The sequence below is a fragment of the Crocodylus porosus genome, unplaced genomic scaffold (assembly GCF_001723895.1).
Source record: "Crocodylus porosus isolate Cpor-Errol unplaced genomic scaffold, CroPor_comp1, whole genome shotgun sequence".
Classification (NCBI taxonomy): Eukaryota; Metazoa; Chordata; order Crocodylia; family Crocodylidae; genus Crocodylus; species Crocodylus porosus.
The window spans coordinates 9,650,991-9,663,140 of NW_017728918.1; the positions used below are offsets into that span (position 1 = coordinate 9,650,991).

General features: G+C 53.6%; 1 protein-coding gene across 1 annotated transcript in view; it reads left to right on the top strand.

Annotated features, from left to right (window-relative positions):
• The window catches only part of EFR3B (EFR3 homolog B), a 102,171-nt gene that overhangs the window by 32,589 nt on the left and 57,432 nt on the right, over positions 1-12,150 (top strand). Inside the window, exon 2 of the mRNA XM_019538114.1 lies at positions 8,810-8,886. Within this exon, the coding sequence (XP_019393659.1) occupies positions 8,810-8,886 (77 nt within the window). The remainder of the gene's footprint in view (positions 1-8,809; positions 8,887-12,150) is intronic.

Sequence of the window (12,150 nt, forward strand, 5' to 3'; positions counted from 1 at the left end):
ACGTGGGGTGGGGAAGGGGGACTGGGTCTATGGAGAGCAGCCCCCTCCTCCACCAGGAAAGGTAGAGGATCCAGAAGCCAAGGACCCGGCTTGGGAGGTGTGGGGTTGTGCAGAGGGAGTAAGGCCAGGGCGGGGGTGGGGATGTGGGTCCCTGGATGTGAACCTGAGGGCTTGTGGGGCTGCCCGGTGTCCTGCTGAGCCAGCTCCTCCAACGTCCTGCACTGGGGTCCTTTCCCTGCTCTACCTGGTGCTTCCAGGGACCACCGGTGGGAGACGGGTGAGGTGAGCCCTGTGCATACAGGATGGGGGGGAAGCTTTCCTTGCAGCTGAGGGTCACGGCATAAGACTGTTCCTGCAGCTGCAGGGGCTACACAGCAGGAGAAAGGGAGCCCTTGCCCCTCATGAAAGATGCCAGGGGTCCTGCAGATGCCCTGGCTGTGCCTCTTTCCCTTGCTTTCTTGGGGATCCTTGCCGGGAAACTTCCTTAGTTTCCCCCCCTATTGAATAACACCGATGCCCCTGCGCGGGTAGACAGAGGCGATGATTCCACCCGTATCCCAGGCTGGGTAAGTTGTGCCAATGTAACATCCATCGACATAAGGCCCTGCTTGACACAGCCCTGGCTGGGATGATATAGTCAGGGCTGGTCCTGCTTGGACCAGGGGCGTGGACTAGCTCCCCTCTAGCCCTAACTTTCTATGGCCTGTTACATCTGCCTAAGTATAGAAAAACCATTGCAGCTTTAACCCTGTTTCATTCAGGGTTAGCGTTACAGTGATTTTGCTCTCTTGCGCTGCAATGGCACATTGGGGCAGCTTGCCCTGCCTTGGACACCCCCCACAGTTTGCCCCTAGGCTGATCTCCATCCACCCCCCACTCCCCAATTCTGTGAGCAGGTTTGGGGAGGGTTTGACATTCCTCCCAGCTGCTGCTCTCCCTTTAAAAGCTCTCAGGCACTCGTGTTTCTGAAGAGGAAGTCACATTAGGTGATGGGGAAGGCATCAGACACAATCCTGCGATTAATATTAATGCAATCCTTGATGCGTTTGCGGCTTAGGCTCATTCATCAGGGGAGAAGAGCAGCCGTGAATCAAAGACGCACCGCGGTGGCTGCCGAACACGGCACCAACTCCTCTGCCAAGACCCGGGGAGGGGGAATATAAATGAGGCCTAAAAATACTCCGAAGTCACATTTCTGGAGACAAGATAATTTGTGTTGTGACTGTGGGAGAGAAGGGGACCCAGGCTCCGAGGTAATGGGATGCTCCTAGGAAGGAGACTCTAGGGACAGCCATGGGAAGAGGTTGCATGGGCAGAAAATGAAGCTGGGGGGATTAAAGGCAATACTAAGGAGCCAATTTGGAGCTTGGTGTAAGTCCAGCACAGTCGGAGGGCTTCGTCCTCAGGGGCGTATCTGGGGCCAGCTGCAAAGCCCATCTGAGGACTCTGGCTGTGGGTGATGGACCTCGTCGGTACAATGATGAGAGACATCATTGTAAGCATCCGCTTGCTTGGGGAACCAAGGCAAAGGGGATTTACTAAGGGCACACGAGAGGTTAAGACTCTGGATGCAGCATGAATGGGAAGGAGGGCCGGCTGGCATTTGGGGCGGCCGCATTGTCTCTCGGGGAAGCAGGAAAACACATTTCAAGACACAAAACAGGCCAGGATCAAGAGCTGGCTGTGGAAGGGAATCTGAGCTCATGCATTGCAGCATGAAGAAGCAGGTTCCCCCCCTGGCCCCGGCAGCCTTTTTTGCTTTTCAAAAGAAAACAAGGGAATAAAGAGTGAAACAGTCCCCATTACTTATGCCTCTGTAGCACTTTTACAAAGCCTGTTGCTGAAAGGCGGCCGTCTCTGGGGTGGAACGCAACGCGTGGGGACACCCATGGTCCCACAGTGTGGGAAGGCTCAGGAGGTAGCTTGCACGCAGTTATTGTCCTGGTAGTGTCTTTTGTTCATGGGTCTTGAAAGCCCTTTGCAAGCACAAATCCATCAAGCCTTGCAGAGCTGTTTGGCCTGCGAGGGGAAACTGAAGTGCTCGCAGGGGGCCCTAGTGTTACGGAGAGGCATCTTGCTGGTGGTGAAACCCCTTACCACAAAATAAGACCGGGGGAAATGGGCACAGACACATTTGTAGGCTCAGGGTCCCAGGCCCAGATATAACAGCATACCCCAAAGCTCAGCGCAGCATCAGCTGTATCCAGTGTCTGCCTGCCAGCACGTGTATAGAGGCCTTTTCTGATGTGCCGGTGCTGAGTGGATGTTCTCTAGTGGCCAGCACGTGCCCAGAGAGTCAAATCCTTGTCAGCCCCTCTAGATTTTGCCCCAGGGACCCGGCGTCAGCAATAAACGGGATGATTTCAGCACCTGCTCTGTAGAGCTAGGTTAGGAGAGTCATTTGCGACGGTCTGCTAGTAGGGAACGTGGCTTCCTATCTGCTTGCTCGTCTTCAGTCCAGGGAGTCCTTCCCAGCCATCTGCTCTGGCTTTGGAGTGGTTTTCGGATGGGCTGGTTTTTGGACCTGTTATCTCTCGAGTTGATGTAAGTCCTACCTTACTGCCTCTCCCTGGGGGATACCTCCATGCTGGCCAGCCATCCAGATGTGCAGAGCATCTCTAACAATCCAGGACGCCTGGGGCGCTAGGCGTCTGGTAAGTCTGAGTTATTTAAGGCTGAGGGTTGGTTGGTGTATTGATCTCAAGGATAATTGTGCAACGCAGTAGTTGTTAGGTCCTCGGGCACATTATTGGTTGGGTTGTGGTGTGTCCCTGGGTGAAGAAAGGGAGGTGGGAGGGTGAAACCTGATGGGTTACAGGAATAGGAACTCCCCTTCCTAGAGCATCCTTCATCCTGACAGGCGCGTTGAACACAGGAATCGATTCGGCCGCCTGCTCAGGGTGTTGACTCTTGTGGATGAGGAAAGGGAAGGATATTGTATTTAGCTGATACAGCAGGGGGAAATTTAAGACGAGGCAATGTGTCATCCTCCAAATGTGAAGGACCTTCAAGAATCAGAAGGGGCATATCCTGTCTTGGCATCCAAAATCACCAGAAAGGGCATTGGAGGCATTTGTGAGGTGCTACATGTGTGGGGAGGGTCTGGGGCATCAGGACTCCTGGTCCTTCTTCCTGGCTCGTGTGGCCGTCAGCTAATCATTTCCCTGTGCACCTCACTTTGTCCATCTGTGAAATGGGGCAGATGGCTTTTTTCTGCTGCTTGCTTGGCCCCTGTCACCATAGCACTTTGCTGCCTTTATCGGCTTTATCCTCACAACAACTGTGGGTGCAGGGAAATGCTGAGAAACTAGGCCCTTGCCTCTCAGTTACTCAAGGTCTTCCCTGTCCCATGTTGGCCCTGTAACCCCTGGATCTTCCTTCAACTGTTCAGAATAGCAACACGTGCCCCCGGAGAGGTGTTGTGAGGGCGCATTGCTGTCTGTACTGCTACAACTCTTTGCTGGGATGGTTTTTGGGATGGGGATGCCTCTCCAGGAGATCTGATGCAGTCCAGTGCGCAGGTGCCTCCTCTCCCACCTGGAAGGTTTTGCCCCCGAGTAGACGTGCCCCTTGCCAGCACGGAGAGCTGACCTGCCTGACGTTTGGCAGGGGTGAGGAGATGCGTCCGACCTGGCTCTCTTTTGCAGACTATCAGCTCTTTGCCTTAGATTATTCCTTATCTCGTCTCCTGCCAACAGCTTTGTTTAGAGAGCGAGAGCAGGGAAGGCACCCTGCCTTTGTGTGTGCGGCGGAGCTGGCGGTTGAAAGCCGGCACCGTTGGGTACCTGTTTTCCTTTGAACAGCACAATAACTATGGAAACCCGCCCCAGCTTGCGGAGCTGAATGGGTGCGATGGCTCTCTGGTAGTGTTTGGACAAAAGGGAGAGACGTGTTTGGACAGGCACGGGAACAAGAGGTCGGGCGGCAAGGCATGGCCATACCTGTGTGTCTTTCTTGGCGCTGCTGATGCTGACTCCCGGGGGAGGGCAGGAGGTTTGAGACATGGGAGTCCATGCTGAAAGCCTCCTCTCTTTCCTGTGGTGCAGCAGAAAGTCATGGGGAAGTCAGAAGTTTTCTGTGATTCCCTGGATGATTCCCAGACTAGAAATTATGGGCTTCTGGGCTGGTTATGACTTGACCACCAAACCATAAAGGCTTGGTTGTGTGGGTTTCTTCGTCGTGGGATCATAGGAAACTGGGGTGCAAGGGATCTGGAGATATCATCTAACCCAGCGCGGAGCAATCTTTCTTGGCAGGCAGGCCACAAATTCCCTCCCCAAGTACCATTCAGATCCCCTTCTCCCACCGGATCTGCTGCTTTTCTGCTCCCTGCCCTGTCGCTGCTCTGCTTTCTGCTCCCTGCCCTGTCTGCCATTGTGCTGCTTGCTCCCTTCCTTGATCTGCTGTGTGCTGCACACCTGGGCTGCCTGTGCCCCGGTTTGGCCACCCGTGCCCTAGTCCATCTCCCCCTGCAGCAAGGCCGAGTCAAATGATCCTGAGGTAACTTTTGGCTGGTGCCTGTCTAACCCGTTCTTCAGAGCCTCCAGTGATGGAGATCCCACAGCTGCTTTGGGTCATGTGCTAAACGTAAGAGCAGCCACGTCCTGGGCAGAGGTGAAGTGTGGAGGGGATCGACTGATACGTCTGTCCCTCCTTGCTCCACTGGATCCTGTAACCGTGCGTAGTAAGGGACCAACCCAATGCCTGCGTGGCTGATAGCAGGCAATACATCTGCTGGGATAGGCACTCATTGGATGGGGCTGCCCCATTTCCCCTCTTGCATCCTGGTGCACGCGGAGGAGCCTGGTGCTATAGCTTTCACCCACTGTTTTATATCTATAACCATCTATTTAGCCATATGGGATCATTGATTTCCTTGTGCCTTCCTGGCTGCTTTTCCTTCTGTGGAGGTGGCAGTATCTCCGGAGACAGGAAATTGTGGATTAAAACTCACTACTTATGCCAGAGGGCAATGCTTCCTAGGTGGCGGGGTAGGGTGGCCTTTGGTGTGAACACCAAACTGGACTCCAGTCTCAGTCACACTGGGTGAAACCTGGAGGGGCTTCATGGATGCACTTTGCCCCTCGCTAGGAAATGGGCGGTCTGGGGAGATAAGAGCCCAGTGACTAGTGGCAGGAGAGACTACTGGAGTGCAGGGGGTGTAGGGGCTCGCTGCTTTTAGCTTGGAAACCTCTGGACTTGAATTCTGGCAGTGACCCACCCAGGAGTCTCTTACAGCTGTCGTGGAAGAAGGCGATGATGCAAAAGGCAAGGATTTCTTAGGGCAGTGGTTTTCAACCTGTGGTCCATGGACCCTATGTTGAAGGGGTCCACAAACGATGACTGTGATTAATCAAAAATATGTGAATACCTTCCCTTCCAGTTCAAAGGGATCATCACCCCATTCCAAATTTGCAAAGGGGTCCACAAGTGGAAAAAAAAAAGGTTGAAAATCCCTGTCTTAGGGTGATCTCTTTTATTGGACAAACTGGATAGTTGGAGGTGTGACCACAACTAGCCCAACAACTGGAGTTGTAGGAGGGGGTGAGGGAAATCCCTAGGGCTAGAAGACAAGCAATTAGCAGAAGAAAAGAAGCTGATTACTGGGAGATTAAGGCCTGTCAAGAGGGAGGAGGCTCCTTCTCCCCTTTCCTGCTGTGGGGAGACTTCAGGAGGCAGGTAGATTGCAGTGGGTATGCTATTAATGCGATATAGTTTTACTGTGCAGTAAAATACTATTCAGTAAGCCTTCCCTGTGAGTGCGTCTACACGTGTACCTTGGTGGGAGCAAATCTGCTCTCAATAGGAGCAGCCTGGTACAGGGCTGCTCCTGCCCTGCTCTGCCCCCCCCGGAGCAGCCAGGGGGGAGCTCTAGGCTCCCCTGGGGTGCTAGCGTAGGGGCTGGCAGGGGGCATGGGGGCCAGTCCCGATGCACATGGGGCCAGGAGAGCTCTGCCGGCTGCAGCAGCAACTGTCTTTTGGCCCCCATGCGCATCGGGAGGGGTCCTGATGTGCACAGGGCTGGGAGACTGCTGCCGCTGCAGCCAACAAGCTCTCCTGGTCCCGTGACCTTTGGGGGATACAGCTCCCAGCGAGCCCTGTCCCGGCAGATGTCCCAGGAGTGGGACAGGTCCCAGCCAGTCAAGTGGGACAGCTGCTGGTGAGCCCCCAGCTGAGTGGGGAAGCAGAGAGCTCCCCAGTCCCAGTGCTGCTTGGCTCCTGGCTCCTGTGGGTAGCCAAGAATTGGGAAGCGGCGGGGGCAAGAGTGGCTCTGTCCCGGTACTGATTAGCTTCTGGCTCCTGGGGGCTGCTGGAAGCTAAGCAGCACCAGGACTAGGGACAGAGAACTCCCCTGTCCCCTGTGGCTCCCCTCCTGGCATGGCTGACTGGGAGCAAATTTGCTCTTGGTCAGCATCTACACAAGCGCTACTGCACAGGAATTACTGCGCAGTTAATTTAGTACCTGTGTTTACACTGCACAGTAGGGTAATTTACTGCGCAGCAAATGCCATGCATGTGTAGACGGTGACACTTTGCTGTGCAGTAGTTTAGTCTACTGCGCAGTAAAGCACCTTGTGTAGATGCACCCAGCATGTCTTAAAACCAGTATCAGCGTTAAGTCCTTGGCTCTTAGTGTCACAGAGTCATAGAGAAGGAGAGCTGGAAGGGACCTCCAGAGGTGGTGTCCAGCCATCTTATGATCCCACCCCCCAAGTTCACCTTTGAGAGGTGCTAGGTAGATTTCCAGTGAGTACAAGGATAGTGAGGTCAGAGAGAGTGAGTGGTTGTTTTGTGAGAAATGTGCTCCTAGTCGTGTGTGTGTGTGGCTGGATGTGGTGGGTAAATCCTGGGGCGATAAAGCAGGATGACCTGTGAGGACAGGCAGGTCCAGTCTGGGAGGGTTGGGAACTGCTCAACTCCTCTGAGTGAGCCTTTCTCCTGCCCGTGTTGGGGGAGTAGTGGGGGCGACACGAGAGGCCAGAACTCACTGCTTCTCTGGCTCCGGAGGATGTGCGCTGAAACGTGCCATGACCCGATATCTCACTGACATCCACTGGGCTCGTCGCAGCTCGTGCGTTGACCAAGGGGAGGTAAAGACAGGGGACCCCCGCGTGGAGAGCATCCCTTTCTCATCGGAGTGGCTTTCAGCAGCAGCTCTGCTGGCACGAACCGTAGGGAACCCTAAGCAGAGTAGGTGCTTTAGGGGCGAGGCATGATGAGCTGCGTGTGGTGTTGTGCTCAGGTGGGCTCTTCAGCAGGAGCTCCTGTAGCAAATGCTCCCAGACCAGGGCGACTCTTTTAGAGGTGGGATCAGGACTCCTGGGCTCTACTCCTAGCTTGGTCATTGGCATTGCAGGTGTAAACTCACCTCTAACTATGGAGCATGACTCTTCTCAGTGGGGGCAGTGATAGAACAAGGAGCAATGGGCTTATGTTGCAGCTAGGGAAGTTGAGGTTGGATATTAGGAAAACCTTTCTCACTAGGAGGGTAGAAAAAACACAGAACAGGTTGCCCAGAGAGGTGGTGGGGTCTCCATCCTTTCAGGTTTTGAAGACCCAGGTAGACAAAGCCTTGTCTGGGATGTTGTTGTTAGGGCTGGTCCTGCTTGGAGCAGGGGGTTGGAGTAGATGTGATCTCCTGAGGTCCCTTCACCCTCGTTTTCTGTGCTAGGATGAAAGCTTTGCATTGTGTTTATCCTCACACCTTTCCATGGGGCTTCAGGTGCTGTGATAACTATGGACCAAAGAGACCAGCAGGAAGCTTCAGAGGTCATCAGTCCAACTCCATTGGCATCAGTCATAGCTGTAGGTGAGGGGAAGGCAAGGCTGGCCCTATCTGAGGGTCTGGCTGGTCAATTATAGATATTAATGAGCCCTGCTGAGCTGGTCTGCACCATATGGACCTGCTTGCACAGAAATGACCTGCTTTGAGGTGAATGATTTATATTATATAAGAGTCCTGCTGAACAGCCCATTCTTGATGTCCTTTGAAAGCAAGGGCAAAGCTGATTGTATCTGCTGGCGCTGCCAACGGCATTAACGAGGGCCAGTTTAATTCCCATGACTCAGGATGGAGCCTTAGTCACTGAAGAGCCTTTTCCCTTTTCTGTGTGTCCGGTTCAAAGTCTGCCCTGGAGCCCTTTCCATGGGACCCACCTTCCTGTCCCCTGTGTACGTCTTCTGCCTCACCCACCCAGTCTGAAAGAACAGTGAGCACTTTCAGGGACCCCCAAGCATCAGCAGATGCAAAATCCTTGGGGCCAGGCAGGAAGGGCCAAGTCCCTGGAGCATCGTCAGCATCCCCTTCTAGGACCTCTGAGTCCAGGCCAGGTGTAAGGGTGATGGTAGGTGCCATGAGTTGAAAGCATCACTGGGGGAAGGAGAACCAGAAGGAAGCACAGGGACACTCTTGGTCCAGCAGCCTCAGTTAAAAACCCCCTGTGTATTTGTTACGCCGGGCCTCTGTGTCTTCCCTGTGTCATTGGCTGACAAAATGCTCTGGCACTTGTCTCCGACCTCACCGAACAGAGACAGTCCTTGTTCCCCATGCTCAACATCCCCTCTTGTGACATCCTCAGCACCCTGCCTCTGTGACTCATCCTTTTCTGCCAGGCTTGCGGCCCCGAGCAGCTGCTGAGCAATGCTTTGTTCGTGCCGCTGCAGCTCGTGTTTTTCTTCTCCGCAGCCCGTGTTTTCTCTCCCACGTGCCTCCCCATGCCATTTTCCACCTCCCCGATCCGAGCGTACTGTCCATCCTTCACCAAACACGCCCTGTTGCACACTGACCAGCTTCGCTTTTCTTTTCCAGGCGTCTGTGGTTGCTGCGGTGCGCTGCGTCCCCGCTACAAGCGGCTGGTGGACAATATCTTTCCGGAGGACCCAGAGGTAAGTGGGTCTTCTCTTTCCCTCTGAGCACGACGGGCCAGATTCTCTTCCGACTGTGGGAGCTGATGTGGACTTAGGTGTCTAAACACAATCATATTCCACTCTGAAATCCCACAGTAACGCCTCTGCTTTTGTAACACACTGGGTGCATCTACATGTGCGCTTTAATGCGCTTTAACTTATTTTAATGTGCATTAAAGCATCACAGAAAACCTGTGCGCTTTTGTGAAGGTGCATTAAAATAGACTGATGTGCCTTTTTCTAGTACCTCACAATGGAAGTAAAAAGTGTAAGGCACAATAGCAAAAGTGCATTAGTGAATGTGTAGATGAGCCTGCTGTTGCTTAGCTTATGCCTGAGTCAGAAGAGCAGAGGGAGGAGGAAGAGGACTGTTCTCATTGTGGGCAGGTGACAGGACAAGGAGCAATGGGCTCCAGTTGCAGCAAGGGAAGTTGAGGTTGAATATTATGAAAAAACTTCCTTGCTAGAAGGGTGATGAAGCCCTGGAACAGGCTCCCCAGGGAGGTGGTGGACTCTCCATCCTTGGAGGTTTTGAAGACCTGGGTAGACAAAGCCCTGGCTGGGATGATGTAGCTGGGGCTGATCCTGCTTGGAGCAGGGGATTGGACTAGATGTGACCTCCTGAGGTCCCTTCCAACCCTCATTTTCTATATGATTTCATAATTCTCTGAATAAGCTGTCGGCTTGCTCCATGCTTGACTGAAGCCATGACTCTGTTACAAGCTGCCCACCTGTTGCATTAGCAGGTTTTGAGGACTTGAAATGCAATAGGGTCACACATAGGTGCCCAAGACAACTTAGGATCTGGCCTCGTAACTTATAAACCAGCGGGGCTGGAGCAATCCCTGAATCTTCCCGTTCCTTTGGCCCATGGGTGTACTGGGCTGCTCTGTCAGGCTGTGGCATTCCCCCCAAATGCCAGGAATTGCCCCCTGCAGTGACTCATTCTCACGCTTGCACATAGACTTCGTTTTCTGTGATGGTGCCTTGCAGGGGATCTTAATGTTAGAAGCATTTTGTGTTCATGCCAGAAGCAACTGCCATTTGCACTCCCACCAGGATCTCTGGGTTTGTTGGGACTAGAGGTTCTGGTTCTGTTTCATCTAATTCCCCATTTTTTTTGCACTGACTGCCAGAGTTGATGCCCCCCAAATATTTGCTCTGAGATGGACATTTGCAGCTAACTCCTGTAACACTTGCTTATGGAGTATCTAGATTTGTACGGGCTGTGCTCTAAACAGCAGACAGCAGAGCTTGGGAATACACCTCCATGCCCAATTGCAAAGCATCCTCTTTCTGGCTGCCAATTTCTCTGACGATGTCATTATGATATCACCCACGAAGAACAGCCATGCGGACAAATGAGGTCGCAGACCGCCAGGTGTGAACCTACCTGTGGAAAAGGCAGAGAAGCAGCAGAGGCAGCAGCTTCCAGGCTTGAGATCCCTGCTTGTGTGCAGGAGAGTCCCTGGTGAGGCTGAACCAGGGAGGGGAAATATGAAAACAACAGAAGATGGTCTAGAGAGAATCGCTTCTCTGCACTTTCCATGACGCAGAAGCAGCTCTCCAGGATACTAACCTGCCCACTCAGCGCGAGTGTCAGCCTCCCCAGCTCTCTTTCTTGAACATGCTGTCATCATCCTGTAAGGACATGTATTTTTTCTCTCAATGGAGTGGATTCCCAGTGGAATCCAGAACTAAGTAATAAGGGTCCTGCTAACACTTCGCAGGGCAGCTGTGCCCGGAGGAGTAAGACTTCACGAGGCTTTTTCACCACAGAAGAAGTCCTGCAGCTCCTGCCTGTAAATCGGGGGCCTAAAGATATATTGCAGGGCGCTGGGCAGGGCAGCAGGAGCCAGAAGCAGGGGACACCTGCCCTGACGCAGGTAGAGGCAGCTCAGAGATTGCAGCATGACTGAGAAACAGAACCGTGGTTACAGAGAGCCACCATGAGCCTTTCAAGCTAGGCCACGAATATACAGGCAGCTGCACGGAACAGCTGAAAATTATAGTCATAGAAAAGGAGGGTGGGAAGGGACGTTAGGAAGTCACCTCTTGTCTAACCCCCTTCTCAGAGCAGGACCAGCCCCAACTACTTCATCCCAGCCACGGCTTTGTCTACCCGGGGTTTCAAAACCTCCAGAGATGGAGAGTCCACCTCTCTGGAGAGCCTGTTCCAGGGCTTCACCACCCTCATCATGAGGAAGTTTTCCCTAATATCCAACCTCAACTTCCCTTGCTGCAGCTTGAGCCCATTCCTCCTTGTCTTGCCATCTGCCCCCACTGAGACCAGTCCAGCTCCGTCCTCTTTGCAGCCCCCCTGCAGGGAGGTGGAGGCTGCTATTCAGTCCCCCTCGGTCTTCTCTTCTGCAGACTAAATCAGCCCAGTTCCCTCAGCCTCTCCTCACCAGTCCTGTCCCCCAGCCCCACAATCATTTTCATTGCTGTTTGCTGGACTCTCTCCAACTTGTCCACCTCCTTTCTGTAGTAGGGAGCCACAACTGGACACAGGACTCCAGATGTGGCCTCACCTGTGCAGAATAGAGGGGAAGAATCGCTGCCCTTGATCTGCTGGCACCGCTCCTCCCAACGCAGCCCCAGATGCCATTCACCTTCTTGGCACCAAGGGCACACTGCCGGCTCCTGTTCAGCTCCTTGTCCCCTGTCACCTCCAGGTCCTTTACTGCAAAGCTGCTGCCCAGCCAGTCAGCCCCCAGCCTGCACCGGTGTGTAGGATCATTCTTGTTAGGCTCAGCAGAGCAAGGCTGATGCTGATGCAGAATGACAGGTTGCCTGGCCTGCAGGCACACGGTGTCAATTTATACTGAGTAGTGGTGCAGCAGCCACCCGTTGCACCCCAGTGTGCCCTGAGGCATCTCTACAGCGCCTCATTCAGCTCCTCAGCCTAGTCAGCCCTTAGGGGGTCAGTGCTGAGGCCTCTAGCTGGAAGCAGAGGCATAGTTTCATAGTTTCTAGGGTCGGAAGGGACCTGAACAGATCATCGAGTCCGACCCCTGCCATGGCAGGAAAGAGCACTGGAGTCAAACGACCCCAGCAAGGTGTTCATCCAACCTCCTCTTAAACCCCACCAGGGTAGGAGCCAGTACCACTTCTCTTGGAAGCTGGTTCCAGATCCTAGCCGCCCTGATCGTGAAGTCGCACCTCCTGATATCTAACCTAAATCTCCCCTCTGCCAGCTTGTGACCGTTATTCCTGGTCACTCCTGGCAGTGCTCGGGGGAAC